At 43.9% G+C, this 24,555-nt stretch overlaps 1 protein-coding gene across 3 annotated transcripts in view; it reads right to left on the reverse strand.

Annotated features, from left to right (window-relative positions):
- cables1 (Cdk5 and Abl enzyme substrate 1) overlaps window positions 1-24,555 on the reverse strand; it is a 105,984-nt gene that overhangs the window by 59,145 nt on the left and 22,284 nt on the right. For 2 of the 3 annotated variants that reach the window (XM_060906412.1, XM_060906411.1), the window contains exon 1: window positions 1,665-2,391. The exons of the other annotated variant lie outside the window; for it this stretch is intronic. In XM_060906412.1, coding sequence (XP_060762395.1) covers window positions 1,665-2,185 — 521 coding nt within the window. In that variant the 5' untranslated portion in view covers window positions 2,186-2,391. Of the gene's footprint in view, window positions 1-1,664; window positions 2,392-24,555 lie in introns of those variants that run through there. 3 annotated transcript variants of the gene reach the window in all.

Consider the following 24,555-nt stretch of genomic DNA (forward strand, 5'->3'; position numbering starts at 1 on the left):
TGGTAGTCGAAACGCGAGCCGTGTCGGGCTGAAGTGAGCTGAAAAAGGGTAGTGGAAAAGGGCCAAAAGTCCCAGAATGCAATGCAGCTAATGATGCAGCTGTCCCGAGTAACAGCAGAGACTTGACTGCTATGGTGTCATTCGCGTGAAACTTTGATCTGAGCTTACACATGAGGAGGTGAGAGCGCTGGAGACTAAAGAGACTAAAGCTCTGCTGCATCACAGAGATGAACTGAAGGCTAAATCAGGTCACCGAATGGCACTGTGGGTAACAAAGTGTTATGTAAAGTGAACAGTCAACAAAAGGACAATCATAAATCCATCCATCCATCATCCTGTCCTACAGGGTCGCAGGCAAGCCGGAGCCTATCCCAGCTGACTACGGGCGAAAGGCGGGGTACACCCTGGACAAGTCGCCAGGTCATCACAGGGCTGACACATAGACACAGACAACCATTCACACTCACATTCACACCTACGCTCAATTTAGGCTACGTTTACATTACGTCGAATCAGCGGATCATCAGATTAACGTTCTTAAAACGATTCGCGTTTACACTAAAACCGTTAGCCGTGCACACAGCAACACCAATACGCGGATACGCTCGGCTCCGCAGGCATCCTGCGCTCCAAATCACTCCGCCCTGAACAGCGAGTGCCCTCTGGAGGGTGTGCACTCCGGCCCTGCGCAGCTCACAGAGCGCGCGAGTGAAGTGAACAAGCCATGATTCGGGACTGAGCTGCTGTGTGTGAGATCCCAGCGCATATCACTTATTACTTGCAAGTGGAAGGATGGCAAGCCTAAAGACAATCATAACTACACAATGGGCAGTATTTGCATCAGTATTTGCAGTATTTTCATACTTTTATACTCTTTAATGAAAGGTGATACAAGGCGGAAGTCCGCGCCGTTTTTCAGCAGTCGCGTCACATGACCAACGCCAGCGAATCAGGAAGGTGGATGTCACAGTGACGTTGTCCAATGAGACGCCAGCTAGAGCTCAGCACAGCGTATTCGCGTATTCTCAATGTTTACACAGCACCGGAGCTGATACGATCTAGATTGAATACGTGGACGCTGGCGGATTCCCGTTTCCCCGCTTTTTCAGGGGGGTTAATGTAAACGGACAGTGCATCCGCGAAGAAAACGAGACAGATACGGTCTAGTGTAAACGTAGCCTTAGAGTCACCAGTTAACCTAACCTGCATGTTTTTGGACTGTGGAGGAAACCCACGCGGACACGGGGAGAACATGCAAACTCCGCACAGAAAGGCCCTCGCCGGCCACGGGGCTCGAACCCAGTGACAGTGCTAACCACTACAATCATAAATGACAAATTAATACATGATCAAGTGTGGGTTCGAGCCCCGGGGCCGGCGAGGGCCTTTCTGTGCGGAGTTTGCATGTTCGCCCCGTGTCCGCGTGGGTTTCCTCCGGGTGCTCCGGTTTCCCCCACAGTCATGCAACAGCCAATCAAATCAGAGCACTAGCTCTGTTCTTATTAGAAGGAATGCATAATTAATTAGAGAGTATAAACACACCCACGTGACTGTGTTATCCAGATTGGGATGCTTCCATCTCAATCCCAATCCATGCACGTGATTTTTATGGCGTTTAAAAAAAAAAAAAGTCACGTGCGTTGAGCATTAATTTGCTGGGATACCTGGATTTGTGCAGATCAAAAGCGGAGGTGCCGATGTGTCCGCCGCCGCCTCCATCCGGGCAGCACGAGCTCTGCTGCTGCTGTCTGCAGCACGCGGCGGCCGGAAGTCCCTGAGTGAACGTGTGCAGGCGGCCGCGCGCGCTGGCGGTGACGGCGAAAGGCGAGCCGAACACCTGCGCGTGGAACAGCTGCGCGTCAGCAGGAGGGCTCGCGCCGATCACGAAGCTCGCGCGCCTGCTCGGAGTCTGAGCCTGGGCCTCCTCCTCGTCCTCCTCTTCTTCCTCCTCCTCTTCTTCTTCTTCTTCTTCCTCCTCCTCGGCGGCGGCGGTAACCGGGCTGCGTGTCGTCCTCGCCTCCAGAGAGCCGTCCTCCTCTGCGCGAGCGTCCGCGTCTCCGCGCACGGGCCGCCCGTCCAGAGAAATGTTGCTGAGGAAGGAAAGCGCCGCCTGCCTCCTGCGGGGGTCCGCGCGCCTCCGAGCGTGTTCCGTCCCCGAGCGCTTCGTCAGCGGCGCGGCCGCCATGGCGCAACCAGCCTCCGGGGCGACCGCAGAGAGGCACGCGCCTTAACACCGACGCGTCATTGCATGCACGAGGAGGAAAATAATAATAATAATAATAATAATAATAATAAACCCCGACTCTCCGCCTCTTTATTCTTGTTGTGTTTTTTTTTTTTTTGGCAAACCACTAAAGCAACACTGTCCGTGTGCGCGCGCGCGTGCGTGTTTTGTACAGAGAGTGAAAAAGTGGGGTCACGTGCGTGCACCAGGAACACCAATCTGACCAATCAGCTGCGACGAAATGTTTCCCCCCTCCCCACTTTGTCTTAGCTCCTCCCCCGCAGTCCTCCAGTTCAGTATTCAGTAAAGCTGTGTTCACATCTACACTACCGTTCAAAAGTTTGGGGTCACTTCGAAATGTCCTTATTTTTGAAAGAAAAGCACTGTTCTTTTCAATGAAGATCACTTTAAACTAGTGCTGTCAAGCGATTAAAATATTTAATCGCGATTAATCTCATCTCATTATCTGTAGCCGCTTTATCCTGTTCTACAGGGTCGCAGGCAAGCTGGAGCCTATCCCAGCTGACTACGGGTGAAAGGCGGGGTACACCCTGGACAAGTCGCCAGGTCATCACAGGGCTGACACATAGACACAGACAACCATTCACACTCACATTCACACCTATGGTCAATTTAGAGTCACCAGTTAACCTAACCTGCATGTCTTTGGACTGTGGGGGAAACCGGAGCACCCGGAGGAAACCCACGCGGACACGGGGAGAACATGCGAACTCCACACAGAAAGGCCCTCGCCGGCCACGGGGCTCGAACCCGGGACCTTCTTGCTATGAGGCGACAGCGCTAACCACTACACCACCGTGCCGCCCGTATCAAAATTTTGATACAAAGTTTGATCGTGTGTAGGGTGTTTTGATGTCAAAAATTTGATGTCAAAATTTTGAACCCAAATTTTGACATATCAAATCACTTTGATATTTTTTTGAAGAGTCGTCAAATTATTGATGATTATATAATTATTGATGATTATATAATGGCTTGACAAGGTCCAATAATTCATCGAAGGATGGGGCATCCATACTAAGGAAATTACGGAAGTCCTCTGGTTCTTTGAGACGAAGTTCTCTGAGGAGGTTGACGTGACCGTACGTTCGCCGTTTCAAAAACCAGTCTTTCGACCATTTCCGTCGATGCCGAGGCGGTTCGTTGTCCAAAGCGAACACAAGTGCTACGGCCACTGCTGTGTCCATGTCAAAGTTTTTGACAATACTGAATTTTTGATAGAAAAAACATTGAATCGTGTGTGGACATTTTACATCAAAATTTTGCATCAAAATTTTGATACAAAATTTTGACGACTTTTTTGAACGTGTATGGGGCCCTTAACACTAAGGAGCCGTAGAGGGGACATGGTGAATAAAAAAATAAAGCATGGGAACGACTTATAAGGCGTGTGCACGAGATATTAATGCGCGCGCACGAGTTATAACCCGTGCGCACGCTTTACGTTAAGGCGTGCGCTCGGGTAATTAAAAGTGAGGGGACGAGTTACTATGGCTCCGTATAACACGTCTTGTCACAGCCACTGCAAAGTCGGGCTGGAGCTGCCGATGGGAAAACGAAACCTAAGCCGAGCACCGTGGCTCTTCGTCCCGAGGCGCGGCAGCGCGAGCTGCCCGCGCTGGTTCTTTGGGGGGAGGGCAGAGGACTCTGGCTGTGCGGGGCGTGACATTACAGTCTAGCTGCTATCGTTTTTCTAAGCAAAGTCTCTGTTCTGTTCCAAGTTCCTAGCAGTTTCAAAAGCTTATGAAAAACCTACATCATGTCACAGAGCGTTAATCTCGCGATAAAAAAATTATCGCCGTTAAAATTGAGTCAAGTTAACCCAATAATAACGTGACATTTTTGACAGCACTACTTTAAACTAATCAGAAATACACTCTATGCATTGCTAATGTGGTAAATGACTATTCTAGCTGGGCAGCACGGTGGTTAGCGCTGTCGCCTCACAGCAAGAAGGTCCGGGTTCGAGCCCCGTGGCCGGCGAGGGCCTTTCTGTGCAGAGTTTGCATGTTCTCCCCGTGTCCGTGTGGGTTTCCTCCGGGTGCTCCGGTTTCCCCCACAGTCCAAAGACATGCAGGTTAGGTTAACTGGTGACCGTAGGTGTGAATGGTTGTCTGTGTCTATGTGTCAGCCCTGTGATGACCTGGCGACTTGTCCAGGGTGTACCCCGCCTTTCGCCCGTAGTCAGCTGGGATAGGCTCCAGCTTGCCTGCGACCCTGTAGAACAGGATAAAGCGGCTAGAGGTGATGAGATGAGACTATTCTAGCTGCAAATGTCTGGTTTTTGGTGCAATATCTCCATAGGTGTATAGAGGCCCATTTCCAGCAACTCTCACTCCAGTGTTCTAATGGTACAATGTGTTTGCTCATTGCCTCAGAAGGCTAATGGATGATTAGAAAACCCTTGTACAATCATGTTAGCACAGCTGAAAACAGTTGAGCTCTTTAGAGAAGCTATAAAACTGACCTTCCTTTGAGCAGATTGAGTTTCTGGAGCATCACATTTGTGGGGTCGATTAAATGCTCAAAATGGCCAGAAAAACGTCTTGACTATATTTTCTATTCATTTTACAACTTATGGTGGTAAATAAAAGTGTGACTTTTCATGGAAAACACAAAATTGCCTGGGTGACCCCAAACTTTTGAACGGTAGTGTATACCGGTACGATAGTGGTATAACTGTATCGATACAAAGTATACCGGTACAGTTTAGTGCATCTGTCCACACTAGCGAGAAATGTTTGCGGTTTTCTTTCACGGTAGTTGAAATGCACGTGCGCGAAATGTTTCCGTGGTTACCGAGTAACTTCCTTCCGAGAATATGGCGGATGAAACAACGTGTGTGTGCTTTTTGTTGTCAGTGTACAGTCTGTATTTCTGGTGGTCATTTATTCAGTCGAATCGTATAAAACGCGCGAGGCAGTTGAGAAAGAAACAAAGAAAACGAATCTCCATTCTTCACTATTTTATTCAGCGAAGACATCGATTGAGGTGTGTGACTTTGCGCATGCGCATTATATTTGTATCGATACAGAACCGCTTCATCTGTCCACACTACAGTGAAGCGCTACTGTACCGGTACGAAACCCATACATTTGTGGGTTTCGTACCGATACAGTTATACCGCTACAGTACCGGTATAGTTGCTAGTGTGGACAGGTGTTGCGGTACGAAAGTAGTATCGTATCGCTACAAAATCCCTAGTGTGGACAGGGTATAAGAAGAAGAAGAAGAAGAAGGAGGAGCACCACTTTATTCATCACACACTTGTGAAATTTCCTCTCTGCATTTAACCCATCTGAAGCAGTGAACACACACTATATTGCCAAAAGTATTCGCTCACCTGCCTTGACTCATATATGAGCTTAAGTGACATCCCATTCCTAATCCGTAGGGTTGTCGGTCCACCCTTTGCAACTAGAACAGCTTCAACTCTTCTGGGAAGGCTGTCCACAAGGTTTAGGAGTGTGTTTATGGGAATTTTTGACCATTCTTTCAGAAGTGCATTTGTGAGGTCAGACACTGATGTTGGACGAGAAGGCCTGTCTGTGAAGATTCTCAGTCATCCAGGTACATAGTAATCTGTGGTTGGTAGAAGAGAGCAACTGGACTTGCTTGAAGATTCTTGAAAACGTTTCACCTCTCATCCGAAAGGCTTCATGGATCATCATAGAATCCGAATCAGAATTCTAATGGCTGCATTGTAGGTGGCTGATAAAAGATGTCTTAGACCCCCACCTCTGTTCAGTGATGGCCGTTCCAGGTTGACAAAAATGAACGATCCTCTCTGGCTAAGATGTCTGCCAGTTTTCTGGAAGTCCTCTCATACTCCCGCACCAGTTGAAGGGATCTCATCCCAAAGTGCGTAGAAACATGTCTCTGAAGATTCTCAGTCATCCAGGTACATAGTCATCATTTTTGTCAACCTGGAACAGCCATCACTGAACAGAGGTGGGTGTCTAAGACATCTTTTATCAGCCACCTCCAATGCAGCCATCAGAATTCTGATTCTATGATGATCCATGAGAGGATAAATACTTGATACTCCCTATTAGTCAGACAGAACCGAGGAAGCCTTTCGGATGAGAGGTGAAACGTTTTCAAGAATCTTCAAGCAAGTCCAGTTGCTCTCTTCTACCAACCACAGATGACGAGAAGGCCTGGCTCTCAGTCTCCGCTCTAATTCATCCCAAAGGTGTTCTATAAGGTTGAGGTCAGGACTCTGTGCAGGCCAGTCAAGTTCATCCACACCAGACTCTGTCATCCATGTCTTTATGGACCTTGCTTTTGCACTGGTGCACAGTCATGTTGGAAGAGGAAGGGGCCAGCTCCAAACTGTAAAAACAGTCTGCATGCCTAGGTGCTTGATTTTATACACCCGTGGCCATGGAAGCGATTGGAACACCTGATTCCAATCATTTGGATGGGTGAGCAAATACTTTTGGCAATATAGTGTACATACCCAGAGCAGTGGGCAGCCATGCTAACAGCGCCTAGGGAGCAGTTAGGAGCCTCACTCAAGGGCACCTCAGCCCATATTAACCTAACCGCATGTCTTTGGACTGTAGGGGAAACCGGAACAAACCCACGCAGAAATGGGGAGAACATGCAAACTCCACACAGAAAGGCCCTCACTGGCCGCTGGGCTCGAACCCAGAACCTTCTTGCTGTGAGGCGACCGTGCTAACCACTACACCACCGTGCCACCCCAGCATGGTTTATAATTCATCACTCAAACTGAACTGTTTTTTTATCTGAACCTTGAGTTAATTTCTTACCAGTTCTGTGCACGTGCAAAGAAATGCGGTAGAGTAAAGATGGCTTCAAGAGGAGCAATAAAGTCAATAAAATAGTCAAGTCGAGTTTATTTGTGGCGGCACGGTGGTGTAGTGGTTAGCGCTGTCGCCTCACAGCAAAGAAGGTCCGGGTTCGAGCCCCGTGGCCGGCGAGGGCCTTTCTGTGCGGAGTTTGCATGTTCTCCCCGTGTCCGCGTGGGTTTCCTCCGGGTGCTCCGGATTCCCCCACAGTCCAAAGACATGCAGGTTAGGTTAACTGGTGACTCTAAATTGAGCGTAGGTATGAATGTGAGTGTGAACGGTTGTCTGTGTCTATGTGTCAGCCTTGTGATGACCTGGCGACTTGTCCAGGGTGTACCCCGCCTTTCGCCCGTAGTCAGCTGGGATAGGCTCCAGCTTGCCTGCGACCCTGTAGGACAGGATAAGCGGCTGCAGATAATGGATGGATGGCATTGTCACAAAGCAGCTTTACAGAATTTGAATGACTTAAAACACGAGCTAATTTTATCTCTAATCTATCCCCAATGAGCACGACGGTGGTGAGGGAAAACCTCCCTCAGACAACATGAGGAAGAAACCTCGAGAGGAACCAGACTCAAAAGGGAACCCATCCTCATTTGGGCGACAACATGATTATAACAACAGTTTTAACATGAAGTCAGTTTCGTTGATGTTATAAACTCTTCATTGATGGAAACTTGAGTGCAAAACTGTTCATGACAACTGAAGTCCTAAAGTTAGCAAGTCAACTGTAGTCCTCAGCCATAAAAGCATTACTGTAAGAGTCCAGAGCGTCCTCCAAGTGTGACTTTCAACTGTCCATATGATATGGGGCCGTCCTGTACAGGAGCGATGCGATGAGGCTCCAACCAGACACAGGGCACCAGGATGGATCAGGCAGGTCCGAGGAGCAGAAGAGGTCAGGATCTCGATCCCAGGACCGACATGTAAATCAGAGGGACAGAGAGAGAGAACACAGGTTGTTAGGTATGCCCAATGTCACCTGAATAAGTAGGAACAGTATACATATTGCACTGAGTACAAGCAGGGACTCCGGCAACTAGCTATGACAGCATAACTAAAAGGGGAGAGCCAGAAGGTAACACAGGCATGAGGGGCCCCGGGACATAAAGCAGCAGCCACTACACCGTCAACAAACTCGAGTGAGCAAGCGAGTGGGGACTGACAGCATCCATACATCCCAGTTTACCAAAACACTCTGTCTGAGGATCCTCCAGATCTGCACCTTTACCTCATAAACACTGTTAACACAAGGCTTGACTAAACAGATATGTTTTCAGCCGAGACTTAAACACTGAGACTGTGTCTGATTCCCGAACACTACTTGGAAGGCTGTTCCATAACTCTGGGACTTTGTAAGAAAAGGCTCCGCCCCCTGATGTAGCCTTCACTATTCAGCCTTCGGGGGGGGGACTTGTCCAGGGTGTACCCTGCCTCTCGCCTATAGAGAGCGTGCACGTGACGTCACGAGGTCACGTGATATTTGTTTATCTGCCATCTTGGACGGCATGGCCGCGCATAGAACTTAGACGAACCCGTTCTAATTATCAAGTGTGTGGTTATATCTTGTTCAGCATTTGGTTGTACCAATAGACAGGGCCAAAAGGAGGGCCTGTCATTTTATAGATTCCCCGCAGACGAGGAGAGACGCGCAAAATGGGTGTCCGCTGTGCGCAGAGAAAACCGGTACTCCAGTTCTACCAGCCGAATTTGTAGTGAACACTTCATATCAGGTAGGTGTAATCTTCTAATTCAATACTCCTAGTACATCTGTTAAGTTGATTTTCGGATTGAATGATAGCTGCATAGTCAGTGATTTGTGATTTTTTTTCAGACAAAAACATACATAGGGCGGCACGGTGGTGTAGTGGTTAGCGCTGTCGCCTCACAGCAAGAAGGTCCTGGGTTCGAGCCCCAGGGCCGGCGAGGGCCTTTCTGTGTGGAGTTTGCATGTTCTCCCTGTGTCCGCGTGGGTTTCCTCCGGGTGCTCCGGTTTCCCCCACAGTCCAAAGACATGCAGGTTAGGTTAACTGGTGACTCTAAATTGAGCGTAGGTGTGAATGTGAGTGTGAATGGTTGTCTGTGTCTATGTGTCAGCCCTGTGATGACCTGGCGACTTGTCCAGGATGTACCCCGCCTTTCGCCCATAGTCAGCCGGGATAGGCTCCAGCTTGCCTGCGACCCTGTAGAAGGATAAAGCGGCTAGAGATAATGAGATGAGATGAGATGAAAACATACATATTTACAACCCTGTCATTATCTGGAACTGAGTTTAGATTTCGAACATTCTTACGATAAAACGTCTTAATGCCACTTACCCGTGAGGTTGTCAAGTAGACATTCTTCTTCGGAACCTTCCAGAGGTATAGTTGGGATACCCATCCCACAACAAAATATTTATAAGCTTCCAGGCTCTTGTAAGCTTTGAGGGCTTTGCCAGTGTAACACGATTCACGATTAACAAGAAAATTGTAAATGTCGTGGTAGGCCAGATCGGGCAAATCGCCAGCACCGCAGCTCCGAATTTCCCTGAACAAGGATTGCGGCAAGTTGTACGGATCTGCAATCCCCAACCTGGAACACTTTTCCACGTAACGCTGCCTCACGTCACCTTCAAGATGCTGAACAAACTTAGACAAGTTATCGCGCGATGTAGATGGGGTATTTTCCAAATTTTCTTGGGGATTACTCCCTGGATCCATTACGCTCGCGCAAGGTAAGCAATCCTGAAGCCGTCCAATATGGCGGAGTAAACACGGACGGGTCACGTGACTGCACATCCTCTATAGTCAGCTGGGATAGGCTCCAGGTTGCCCGTGACCCTGCACAGGATAAGCGGTTACGGATAATGGATGGATCGTACTGTGCAAAGTCTTAGGCCCCAATTTTTTTTCATACACCATAACTCCATACATCACTTTGATGCGTGTAGGTCCGGTGAAGGATGGATTCAAGGGCCATCCATTTTATCGGCACCTAAACAGAAAGGAAACATGACTAGGTTTAAATATGAGTCCTTATTTCCTTAACTGTAATGGAAAAAAAACAACAATATTTAATTATGAGATTTTATGAGGTTTAAATATCTTTTATCGACATGGTCTAGTTTCATTTTGGATAACATTTTCCTACATTATCATTCGACTGCATCCTGATAGTGGTGCAGTAGGATTTAACCGTTGCTTCCTCTCTATCTAGAGTGAATGATGCAGCGGCGCTTTAGTCCTTTACTCTGTCCAGCTCAAACATATTGTCAGCTTCCAAAATTTCATCTTTTTAAAAAAATTTTTTTTCAATGCTAATACCAGCATTAATGCTATTACACAACTTTTTTTTTATAGATTTCTATTTTATGAGTTCTACATTATCAAGTCAAAACATCACAAAAACATTTTAGAGTTCCAAATGGTTTTTTTTTACAGCACAAAATTAAACGTTACAGGAAAAAAAAAGTTTGTATCTGAGATCTGAGCGGCATATTACAGTCCATAAGAGAGCGCTTTTCAGATTAAAAAAGAAAACATAATGAAGGCTGCTGGATTTTGGTGTAAAATAAAGAAGCGAGTGTGACAGTCAAAGTGTCCAGAAGAACTGTGTCTGGTTCTGTAAGATGCTCAGTAAAACCTACAGCTCATTTCCGCATAAAACTGCACTCGCTGGACTTGAAACTTTTTTTTTTTTAAAGCAAAGGGTCGTCTCACACTAAATACTGACTTTGCATTTATTAATTTATTATGGCTTACTGATTACTGTTTATAGTAATTTTTTAAAATGTTGTAACATTTCATTTCATTATTTTAAAGCCATTTTTCATCTCCAGCATTTCTTTACATGTGCCTAAGACTTTTGTACAGTACTGTATGTATACACAATTAAAAAAAAAAAGACACTAATCCAAACTCATGATTGAACCTGGGTTCCAGGATCCAGATCTTACCTGCTGCCATGTTTCCCATCCATCAATCGAGAATCAACTGATGTTCCATAAAGAGTTGAAGAAGTAATAATGCATAGAAATGTCTTGCATTGTGTTTAAAATTAGTTTTAAAGTTGTTTTTAGGCGGCACGGTGGTGTAGTGGTTAGCGCCGTCGCCTCACAGCAAGAAGGTCTGGGTTCGAGCCCCGTGGCCGGCGAGGGCCTTTCTGTGTGGAGTCTGCATGTTCTCCCCGTGTCCGCGTGGGTTTCCTCCGGGTGCTCCGGTTTCCCCCACAGTCCAAAGACATGCAGGTTAGGTTAACTGGGGACTCTAAATTGAGCGTAGGTGTGAATGTGAGTGTGAATGGTTGTCTGTGTCTATGTGTCAGCCCTGTGATGACCTGGCGACTTGTCCAGGGTGTACCCCGCCTTTCGCCCGTAGTCAGCTGGGATAGGCTCCAGCTTGCCTGCGACCCTGTAGAAGGATAAAGCGGCTACAGATAATGAGATGAGATGAGAAGTTGTTTTTAAATGTGACACAAATACATCCAGTCTGAATCATCTCATCTCATTATCTCTAGCCGCTTTATCCTTCTACAGGGTCGCAGGCAAGCTGGAGCCTATCCCAGCTGACTACAGGTGAAAGGCGGGGTACACCCTGGACAAGTCGCCAGGTCATCACAGGGCTGACACATAGACACAGACAACCATTCACACTCACATTCACACCTACGCTCAATTTAGAGTCACCAGTTAACCTAACCTGCATGTCTTTGGACTGTGGGGGAAACCGGAGCACCCGGAGGAAACCCACGCGGACACGGGGAGAACATGCAAACTCCACACAGAAAGGCCCTCGCCGGCCCCGGGGCTCGAACCCGGACTTTCTTGCTGTGAAGCGACAGTGCTAACCACTACACCACCGTGCCGCCCCTAGTCTGAATCATCTCATGCTTTATTTTTTTGTTTTTTTCCAACAGTTTTTAAAATCTAAGATTAATCCATGATCAGCATCAGAAGTTAAAACAAAACCTCAGTTTATCACCAAATCCTTTTACATTGCTTTGAAACAGAAAACTCAAGGTTCAGACCTGGTACAGGAGTTGGCTTGTGTAATGGCTCCATCTGGTGGTGAAACGAGGTCGGTGCATATTAAAGGTTTGATTTTCTCAACCTTGGTCTTGGAGGACTCAACCCTCCTCCTGCTCCTGAGCTGCACGTTTTCCTGTTGTTTTAACTCACCTCATTCAATGATCAAATAATAATCGTCAGCTCTGCTGAAGTTGTTGTGTTAGAGCAGGAAAACACTCAAATGTGCAGGACTGGGTGGATGGGAAACATGGCAGCAGGTCAGATCTGGATCCTGGAACCCAGGTTCAATCATGAGTTTGGATTAGTGTCTTTTTTCGGATGTTCTCTTCACGTGTGGGTTTCTTCTGGGTTCTCTGGTTTTCTCTAATCAGTTGTCATACCATGTCAGAAACCATAACTCTGTTTGAACTAATGAACAACTCAGTGTAGTTAGTTTGACGCAAGTGTGTGTGTGATTATTGAGGCAATTTGAACAAGGCAAAACTGGAAGCTATTAGCTTTCCTTACTTGATTTCTACATCAATGTGTAGCACGAGTGCAGAATTAAAGAAGATTTGAAGTTTGAATACTTTAAATTCTCTTTTTTAGCGCCTGAGCACAGGAGGTGTGTGGCCTCCGATGTCCTCTGGAAGGTGCTGCACTGAGATGCAAGACCCTATTGTTTTTCAAAGGATTATTATTATTATTATTATCATCATCCAACGGGCGGCACGGTGGTGTAGTGGTTAGCGCTGTCGCCTCACAGCAAGAAGGTCCGGGTTCGAGCCCCGGGGCCGGCGAGGGCCTTTCTGTGTGGAGTTTGCATGTTCTCCCCGTGTCCGCATGGGTTTCCTCTGGGTGCTCCGGTTTCCCCCACAGTCCAAAGACATGCAGGTTAGGTTAACTGGTGACTCTAAATTGACCGTAGGTGTGAATGTGAGTGTGAATGGTTGTCTGTATCTGTGTGTCAGCCCTGTGATGACCTGGCGACTTGTCCAGGGTGTACCCCGCCTTTCGCCCGTAGTCAGCTGGGATGGGCTCCAGCTTGCCTGCGACCCTGTAGAAGGATAAAGCGGCTAGAGATAATGAGATGAGATTATTATTATTGTCCACCTGGGGGCGCTGCACTGAGACGCAAGACCCTATTGTTTTCCTAAGGATTTTTCTTATTTTTATTATTGTCCACCGGAGGGTGCTGCACTGAGATGCAAAGACCTATTGTTTTCCTAAGGATTATTATTATTATTATTATTATTATTATTATTATTATCATCCACCGGAGGGCACTACACTGAGATGCAAAGACCTATTGTTTTCCTAAGGATTCTTCTTCTTCTTCGCATTGTCCACCGGAGGGCGCTGCACTGAGACGCAAGACCCTATTGTTTTCCTAAGGATTGTTCTTCATCCTCCCTTCTTATTCTTCTTTTTCTTCAAGACTTGGCCATTTTTAAGGTGGTTCCCATTGGCGAAAACTCATGAAATTTGGTACACACATCAGTCCTGGCCACTGCTACTCAGAGATAGAGGCTTGGCCCCGGGTGTCTCCAGGGGACTCCATAGCGCCACCACATGTCATTGAGACTTTTGCCCAGTATATACTTTCACCTTTCCATGTCAAATTTGGTAGGTGTGTGCGGTGCCCCAAGACAAACAAAATTGTAATGTACATTGTATTAGCCATACTCAACAGGAAGGGAGTTATTTTTGGTTTGGTGGATTTTGACACGTGTTACATTTTGACGTTCTCCTCCAAGACAGTTTGTTTGATTCATGCCAGATTTGGTATACCAGAGGTGCTCAGGCCCTTCATCGCCGATCACGGCTATATTTTAGTATTATTTTTTGGCCACCTAAACCCAGACGTTTTGCTTCTCTGATACTGTTTCGTTGTTCTTAAACTCAGACTTGGTTTCTTTTTTGTTTGATCAGAAAACCTCCAACAATAACGAATCCACTTCCGAAAACAACACAATCCCATCTGACTAGGGCTTTAGATTTCTTTTCAGTTACTGAAGACCCTCCATGTGTTACAGAGCCTGTCCACTGGATGTCAGTATCCTATAACCTGTTTACTTTTACAGTATTTTGGCTCTGAGGTTCCAGGAGCTGACACAGCTTGAGAAATCAGTAGCTCAGGTTTTAAAACGTTTGAATAATTCCTGATAAAGTACAAGAAGTAAGATGATAAGATTACACAGAACATATTTAATTGAGCATAAAATGCCATTTGTTTTTTTTTTCTTTCCTTCAGCTCTTTAAACAGCAGTGTTGTTATAATAATGTAAAGTGTAGCCAAGGTAAACACACAGAGTACAGAACATTAGGGACACCTTATTCTCTTTCAGCAGTAACCTGTTCCTAAAAACCCAACGAACCTTAACTAATGACGAGTTTTCCCATTTTATATCCATTTTATTGGATTTACAAACCAAGGTATAGTATACCAAAAAGTTTAGAATCCACAGAAATTGTTTTAAAAGTCGTAGTAGTGAGAGTTTAAAGAAGTAGAAGTCGTGTGCTTATCATCAAACCATGGCCTAATGGTTTGAGAAGCAGCTTTGGGATCAAAAGGTTGCTGGTTTGATTCCCTGGACTAGCAGCAATGGCTGAAGTGTCCTTGAGCAAGGCACTGAACCCTCAATGGCTTTGGATAATAGTGTCTGCTAATGTGATCAAATTTTCTACTTACCCTTTTCCTGAAAAAAAAATCACGCAAGTCTTCATATACTTGCTTCAAACAACATTCTGGAATTTGTAAATTAACTAGCATTAGAAATTGCTAGCAAGGAAAATCAATTTATTCATTCATTTATCTTCAGTAAACGCTTTATTCTGGTTTATCAGGATCACACTGGATCCAGAGCCTATCCCGGGAATACCGGAAATGCTCTGAGATGGTAATACACCCTGGATGTGATGCTAGTCCATCCAAGAGCACCAAACATACATTCACAGAGTTGACGAGCTATCTATTAGCATGTTTTGGGGTTGTGTGAGGAAACCAGAGAACCCAGATGAAACCTGTACAGACAGATGAAGAACATCAAGTTTCCACACGAAGAGTAAACCGAGCTCAGGATTACAGCTCTGAGATTTACAGGAGCAAAGCTGTATTTCCAAAAAAATTATAATTTCACAGTAAAGCGATACAGTATTAATATCCATAAAACCGCATATTAATGTTTTGCTCTGAGTTAAACTTTAGGAGGCGGAGCCTAGGGAGTGGAACGACAGCAAATTGTGTGGATTCCAGTCCTGAAAAAGTCAACGTCTTCTGACATAATATTCCAGCATTCAGGTAGAGCACAACATCTGGAGAGCTGGATGTGGTCAAAGGCAAATATTTACAGACAAACACCCCCCCCCCCCCCCCCCCTTGTACTTTTTATAATGTGCTGCATTTGGAAAGCTCAACTATTCGTTTAATTTCTTGAGAGTGATTTGTTTCTGTGGTGCTGAAACCATTACATCCTCCATTTTCATGAACTTCAACATGGAAGTGTACGCTCATTCACCAGCCACTTTATTAGGAACACCCCTCCATCCACCTGCCGTTTTATTTTATGCCGTTCTCTAATCAGCCGATCCACTGACAGCAGCACAGTGCGTCAAATCACGCAGATTTAAAAAAAAAAAAAAGAGCTTGAGTTAATGTTCACGTCATTCAAACATCAGAATGGGAAAAACTGTCATCTCAAAGTATGACTTTCACTGCAGCATGGGTGTTGGTGCTAACCAGATGGACTGGTTTGAGTATTTCAGAAACTGACCTCCTGGGGTTTTCACACACAACAATCTCAACACAGAATGGTGCGAAAAACAAAAAACATCGAGTGAGCAAGTGACAGGTCTGTGGATGGAAACCAACGCCTTGTTGATAAGAGAGGTCAGAGAAATATGGAATCAATTTTGTGCCAAAATGTTCATACGATACTTTTGAAATATCAAACAAAAACGACAAATCAAAATACGAAAAAACAAAAAAAAAGTCAATTTTTTTAGACTGGCAAACAAATTATTTGTGTAATCGTGCAAAATATCAGTCTATTACTCTTCAGAAACCTTTTATTTTTGTTCCGCGTCTTTCTCGGTTTTGTTTGACGTAATTTATTTTGGTTGCGATTCCAGCTTTCTCGTTTGCGCTCCCTGACTTTTTGCTTGCAGTTTTGGCACAAACTTCACGTGTGGGTGGGCTGTCCAGGAATGCATTCCCACTGGCTAACTTGTGTTTGACTGACAGCTACGCTCAGCCATTTCCTACTCGGATTCTGGTGGACTGTTTGACGAGTGACCGATCCATTGACGGTAAACAAGGATCGAGTGGACTTCAGTGGCGACTATGATCTCATCTCATCTCATTATCTCTAGCCGCTTTATCCTTCTACAGGGTCGCAGGCAAGCTGGAGCCTATCCCAGCTGACTACGGGCGAAAGGCAGGGTACACCCTGGACAAGTCGCCAGGTCATCACAGGGCTGACACATAGACACAGACAACCATTCACACTCACATTCACACCTACGGTCAATTTAGAGTCACCAGTTAACCTAACCTGCATGTCTTTGGACTGTGGGGGAAACCGGAGCACCCGGAGGAAACCCACGCGGACACGGGGAGAACATGCAAACTCCACACAGAAAGGCCCTCGCCGGCCCCGGGGCTCGAACCCAGGACCTTCTTGCTGTGAGGCGACAGCGCTAACCACTACACCACCGTGCCGCCCAGCGACTATGATATTGAATTAATTCAACAAAGTGTAAATTCAATATCATAGTCGCCACTGAAGTCCACTCGATCCTTGTTTACCGTCAATGGATCGGTCACTCGTCAAACAGTCTGCCAGAATCCGAGTAGGAAATGGCCGCAACAGCCTCCGGGGGAATGGCTGAGCGTAGCTGTCAGTCAAACACAAGTTAGCCAATGGGAATGCGTTCCTGGACAGCCCACCCACACGTGAAGTTTGTGCCAAAACTGCAAGCAAAAAGTCAGGGAGCGCAAACGAGAAAGCTGGAATCGCAACCAAAATAAATTACGTCAAACAAAACCGAGAAAGGCGCGGAACAAAAATAAAAGGTTTCTGAAGAGTAATAGACTGATATTTTGCACAATTACACGAATAATTTGTTTGCCAGTCTAAAAAAATTGACTTTTTTTGTTTTTTCGTATTTTGATTTGTCGTTTTTGTTTGATATTTCAAAAGTATTGTATGAACATTTTGGCACAAAATTGATTCCTTAGAGGAAAATGGCCAGGAAGGATATAGCAACTCATTACAACCGTGGTGAGCAGAAAAGCATCTCAGCAGAAAAGCAACAGCAGAAGAACACATCGGGTTCCAGTCCTGCAGTCAAGAACAGGAAGCTTAGAATCAAGAACAAGTTCCTATTAAAGTGGCCGGTGAGTGTAAATATAGTTACTCAGTATAGTCTTTACCTGTGCACTGTAATCATTTCTAATCCCACTATCCGGTGTTGCCCAGAAGAAGACGAGTTCCTCTCACCTCTTGCTCGTTCATTACAGGTCTGAATCTTCATCCAGATCTCTGTAAAGCTACTTCGTGATAATGTTTATTGATTAATGAGTGATACAAATAAAAACACATGCTCTCCTTGCATTTACGTTTGAGTACTTCACAGTATGAAAGATCAAACCAACCCGACTCAAATGATCAGGATCTCCATGGGCCAAACATGAGAAGAAGAAAAAAAAAAAACTTCCAGGCTGATAACCTTCCTCAGTTAAACGCACCGAGGTCAATGACATTATTTTATGGTAAATCAAACATGCTTCGCTGGCGCGAGCGCTCTGAGTCAGATCATCAGCTGAATCTGTTATAGATGTGAAGAGTTTCAAATTCACTGACTGCTTCATTTATTTATTTGTTTGTTTGTTTGTTTGTTTGTTGTGTATTATTACTTATTTATATATTTGATATATTGTTATTTGCTTGCTCTATTTTTTTTGTATGTGTGCTTGCTTATTCTATCCATCTACAACCCCAAATCAGAAAAAGTCAAGACGGTATAGAAAATGCAAATAAAAAAGAAAGGAAAACAGTGATTTGTAAATTTACTTTGACTTGTATTTCACTGCAGACAGAATGAACCCAAGATATTTCATGTTTTGTTGGTCAACTTCATTTCATTTTTTTTAATATACAGTACATCCATTCCTGTGTTTCAGGCCTGGAACGAGTTCCAAAAAAAAAAAAAAGTTGGGACGGGGAAAATTAGTTCTAGTAATGAGGTAAGAGACCGTCAATGATGGTGTAGCTCACTCCGGCCCCATCTAGTCCAGAAGGGACGACCTAAAGTAGGCCACCTTATGCAATAAATGCTCCAAACTATATACAAGCTATATATAGAAGCGATATCTACCCTAGGAATACCGACCTATTTGCCAGAAAGAATCCAAAATGGTGAGGAATTGACTGAGAAGAAACAACTTTTGTTGAACTGCTTAAAGGAATACGCCACCCCCAAGTGAAATTGAGTCAGTCCCTGCAGTCCCTAGAGTTGGATGAGTGAGCCAAAGTGTTTTGTAGCCGACCCAGCCATTGTCCTGATCTGGAAACGTCCCGGTTAGCTTTAGCTTAGCGTAGTCGCTGTAATCCGGCGTGTCCAGCTAGCATTGTCGTTGCAAAAGTGAATCAAATAACTCAAGATTTTTTATAATTATTTCTCATGACCTGCACATTCACATCGAGTACACATATCAATGCAAATTAACACGAAGGGATTTACTAGACCAATTTATATCTGGAACTATTTTCGGCCACAGCACAGGCAAAGCACTGCTGCAGGCGCAAAGACACCACATCAAGAACTATTATTCATCTATAGCTACTAGAACCGGGTGGCATGGTGGTGTAGTGGTTAGTGCTGTTGCCTCACAGCAAGAAGGTCCGGGTTCGAGCCCCGTGACCGACGAGGGCCTTTCTGTGTGGAGTTTGCATGTTCTCCTCGTGTTCGCGTGGGTTTCCTCCGGGTGCTCCGGTTTCCCCCACAGTCCAAAGACATGCAGGTTAGGTTAACTGGTGACTCTAAATTGACCATAGGTGTGAATGGTTGTCTATGTGTCAGCCCTGTGATGACCTGGCGACTTGTCCAGGGTGTACCCTGCCTTTTGCCCATAGTCAGCTGGGATAGGCTCCAGCTTGCCTGCGACCCTGTAGGACAGGATAAAGCGGCCAGAGACGATATGAGCTGATAGAACCACATGGGCTCGGGATTACTTTGGCAAAACTTTGTTAAGCTACAATACAGAGTTACGTCCACAAATACCAGTTAAGACTTTACTGTGCAAAAAGGAAGCCTTATGTGAATGAACTGTGTCCAGAAGTGTTGATGACTTCTCTGGGCTTGGAGGCATCTGGGATGGACCATCAAATGGTGGAAACATGTATTGTGGTCAGACGAATCAGTATTCCAGGACTTTTTTGAAAGAAATGGATGCCGTGTGACGAAATGTTCCATCCAGACTGTTACCAGGAACAAGTCCAAACTCAGGGTGTGTCATGGTATGAGGTTGTGTCAAAGGTAACTTCTGTGATGGAGCATTAATGCAGAAAAGCACACTGAGATGTTGGAGCAATATATGCTGCCTTCAAGGCGACATCTTTTCCAGGGAGATTTCAACAAGACAATGCAAAACCACCTCCTGCACACATTACAAAGGCATGGCTGTGGAAGAAGAGGGCGTGTCCCCTCTGTCCCCAATAGAGAATGTGTGGCAAAGTTTGAAATGAAAAATACGACAACGATGACCTCATACTGTCGCACACCTTAAGACCTGTTTACAGGAAAAACGGGACAAAACAACATCTGAAACACTTCATCACTTGGTTTAGTCCCTAAACATCTTTTAAGTGTTGTGAGAAGGAATGGAAATGTTATAAAGTGATAAATGGTTTACCATCCGAACTTTTCGAAATGTGTTGCACGAATCAGAATTGAAAAGTGTTTATTTTGAAAAAACAATAAAAATCATGAGGTAAAACATCAAATAATGTGCTGTTGTATTGTTTCGAGTGTAATACAGGTAAAAGATTATTTACAAATCATTGTTTTCGGTTTTAATTTCAATTTCAACACGCCGTCCCAACTTTTTTGGCTTTACGGTTCTATCTATCTATAACCCCGATTCCAAAAAAGTTGGGACAAAGTGCAAATTGTAAATAAAAACGGAATACAATAATTTACAAATCTCAAAAACCGATATTGTATTCACAATAGAACATAGACAACATATCAAATGTCGAAAGTGAGACATTTTGAAATTTCATGCCAAATATTGGCTCATTTGAAATTTCATGACAGCAACACATCTCAAAAAAGTTGGGACAGGGGCAATAAGAGGCTGGAAAAGTTAAAGGTACAAAAAAGGAACAGCTGGAGGACCAAATTGCAACTCATTAGGTCAATTGGCAATAGGTCATTAACATGACTGGGTATAAAAAGAGCATCTTGGAGTGGCAGTGGCTCTCAGAAGTAAAGATGGGAAGAGGATCACCAATCCCCCTAATTCTGCGCCGACAAATAGTGGAGCAATATCAGAAAGGAGTTCGACAGTGTAAAATTGCAAAGAGTTTTAACATATCATCATCTACAGTGCATAATATCATCAAAAGATTCAGAGAATCTGGAAGAATCTCTGTGCGTAAGGGTCAAGGCCGGAAAACCATACTGGGTGCCCGTGATCTTCGGGCCCTTAGACGGCACTGCATCACATACAGGCATGCTTCTGTATTGGAAATCACAAAATGGGCTCAGGAATATTTCCAGAGAACATTATTTGTGAACACAATTCACCGTGCCATCCGCCGTTGCCAGCTAAAACTCTATAGTTCAAAGAAGAAGCCGTATCTAAACACGATCCAGAAGCGCAGACGTCTTCTCTGGGCCAAGGCTCATTTAAAATGGACTGTGGCAAAGTGGAAAACTGTTCTGTGGTCAGACGAATCAAAATTTGAAGTTCTTTATGGAAATCAGGGACGCCGTGTCATTCGGACTAAAGAGGAGAAGGACGACCCAAGTTGTTATCGGCGCTCAGTTCAGAAGCCTGCATCTCTGATGGTATGGGGTTGCATCAGTGCGTGTGGTATGAGCAGCTTACACATCTGGAAAGACACCATCAATGCTGAAAGGTATATCCAGGTTCTAGCGCAACATATGCTCCCATCCAGATGATGTCTCTTTCAGGGAAGACCTTGCATTTTCCAACATGACAATGCCAAACCACATACTGCATCAATTACAGCATCATGGCTGTGTAGAAGAAGGGTCCGGGTACTGAACTGGCCAGCCTGCAGTCCAGATCTTTCACCCATAGAAAACATTTGGCGCATCATAAAACGGAAGATATGACAAAAAAGACCTAAGACAGTTAAGCAACTAGAATCCTACATTAGACAAGAATGGGTTAACATTCCTATCCCTAAACTTGAGCAACTTGTCTCCTCAGTCCCCAGACGTTTACAGACTGTTGTAAAGAGAAAAGGGGATGTCTCACAGTGGTAAACATGGCCTTGTCCCAACTTTTTTGAGATGTGTTGTTGTCATGAAATTTAAAATCACCTAATTTTTCTCTTTAAATGATACATTTTCTCAGTTTAAACATTTGATATGTCATCTATGTTCTATTCTGAATAAAATATGGAATTTTGAAACTTCCACATCATTGCATTCCATTTTTATTTACAATTTGTACTTTGTCCCAACTTTTTTGGAATCGGGGTTCTATCTATCTATCTATCTATCTATCTATCTATCTGTCTGTCTGTCTGTCTGTCTATCTATCTAGCCAGCTATCATCTTATCTTTGTTTGTTTGTTTGTTTATTGAGTCAATGTTTGATTCATTGCTCCAAAGGTTGAGCTCAAATCGAGATTTCTTATCACCGTCTGAATGTTTTCGAGGAAAAGTCTGTTGAATTTTTTTTTAATTTTGCTCCATTAACTTTTATAAGCAGAATAAAAAGAGGACTTTCCCACATTCTTTTATTGAGTGATCTTTGCCTTGTGCGCAGCCTGCTCACTGTTGTTTTATTACTTCCTAAGTCCATCAATAGAGTGTAATAATGCTGTGCTTTGCACATTTTCACCTATGGGCCCAGCTATCCCCTGTCACGCTCAACAATGAGGCGCGAGACCCACGGATGCCTCGGGCCGAGTTAATCTGAGTCACCCATCAGCGAGAAACTCGGCACTTCCTGTGTTTGTGTGCAACTTCCTACGCTTCAAGAGCTTGAAGCACCTTATTGTGAGACGTGATCTTGATGATGTGACTAATACTTCACACTGATAGGAGGAAATGTGTGCCAGGGGAATAATAAAAGCCTTTATACAGCGTGTGTTGTCTAATCACTGATCCTGTTCATACTTTAGTTATTTCATTTTCCTTAAATTTCCTATCTTTTCTTTTGTACTGTTTACTTATTAACTATTATATACCACTTGCTTGTGCCTACATTCTTCTTGCAAGTCAATCTTATAGATAAATAAGGTTAAAAATTAAACAAATGAAAAAAAAACATTATGATTGTGATTGAAAGTGAAAGCAAAAGAGCACTCAGTATCATTGTGCTTTGAATATTCGATTCCGGAAAGTTCTACTCTCCAATAAGTGCAAGATCATAAGCTCGGGTCTCATCGTGACCGGAGATGAAACAGAAAGTGACCAGACCAAACCTCAGATATAAGAGTCTTCCAGGTGATGAATAAAAAGTCTTGAATGTGAATTGGCTATGAAAGATGTTTTCCTGTCTCGGCTTTATTAAATGCCACGTGCATCCTCTAGCTGAGCTAAATGTTCATCAGTGCTTTGTGGTAAGATTAGGAAAGAAAGGTGAGAAAGTCACACCCATCTGAACAGGTCACAAGTGTTGCACTGCAAAAACAAACAAACAAACAAACAAACAAACAAACAAACCCTGATACCTTTGCCAGAGTAAATATCTTGAACATGGGCAAGTTTATGTATTATTATTATTATTATTATTATTATTATTATTATTATTATTATTATTATAACTCAAAAATAAGATTATTCATCCTGATTTGTATAAGCCTTTACTCATTTCAAACTTTAAATTGTCTTATAATATTAGCAGATCATTTCTTTCTTCTCTTTTGTTAAAGAAATATTCAATGCATACAATTACAAAACTAGATAGAGACTGTGACTAAAGTCACAGTGAGTTGCGTTAGCTCTTACAAACTGGGACGTCTGGTCACCGTACCCTATAGATCCAGAATGGTAAGAGATAGAGAATGACACTTAGTGAGGAAAAAAAGCCCGTTTTTCATGAATTGTTCCAGTTTGGTGATCCAGATCAGCACCAAAAGTCATCGAAACTTAATTCTGCCCAGAGGTATTCTTTATGTGAAATTTGGTGATGACTGGTTGAAAACTGAGGGAGAAATAGTGTCCTAAAAAACATTAGGATAAGTAATAATAATAATAATAATAATAATTAGATAGAGACTGTGACTAAAGTCACAGTGATTTGCGCTAGCTGTTACAAACCAGGAGGTCTGGTCACCGTACCCTATAGATCCAGAACGATAAGAGATAGAGAATGATGCCTAGTGAGGAAAAGCTGTGCCCTGTTGCCCTGAACAAAAAATAAAAATAAATAAATAAAAACTGATTGAAAAAATCATGAAAATTGACAGAGTTATAAGTGATTGAAAAAAAATCCTGCTTTTCATGGATCATTCCAGATCACTGATCCAGATCAGCACCAAAAGTCACAGCAACGTAATTCAGCCCAGAGGTATTCTTCATGTGAAATTTGGTGATGATTGGTTGAAAACTGATGGAGAAATAGCATCCTAAATAACATTAGGATAATAATAATAATAATAATAATAATAATAAAGTAAAAAGATCCTGAGTGAGAGTAACAATTTGTGCCAGTGCTGCTAGCGTAAATTAACAGTAAACTGAACTTGAAGTGAATAAACAAATGGGTTTAATAATCATATATTTGGTCTTACAATAGGAAATACTATTTATGTTTTGACTATATTGAAGATATTTTCTTTTTATAATTTTTCAGTGTCTTTCTAAAGACACAGGTTCATTTTACAACCACTGTTTATATAAGTAGTTAGGAATATATATATTAAAGCTTATAATTTTATCAAGGGATGCTCTTTATATAACCAAACACAATAACGTTTAATCCCATCAGCGGGTTAAGGTGATGTGCAAGTTTCTAGTGAGTGAAGAGAAAGTGCAAGATGAAAAGAAAGTTGCAGGAAGAACAGAAAGAAACATGACAGTTTATTGCACTTATCATGCTTTTCAGAACTGACCCCAGGATGGAGTATGCGGTGAGCTTTATCTCCAGAGCTCCCTCCACAGCAGTGACGAATGGCCAAGAGCCAGAAATTGCACCCTAGCATTAGCAGTTCGACGCAGCTGAGTACCCGTGTACTCGAGAGGGTGGAGATGACGGGGCTCGTGTTCACGTCTCGGGATTAATGAGCGACGGTGCAAGC

Source organism: Neoarius graeffei, chromosome 23 (genome assembly GCF_027579695.1).
Source record: "Neoarius graeffei isolate fNeoGra1 chromosome 23, fNeoGra1.pri, whole genome shotgun sequence".
NCBI lineage: Eukaryota > Metazoa > Chordata > Actinopteri > Siluriformes > Ariidae > Neoarius > Neoarius graeffei.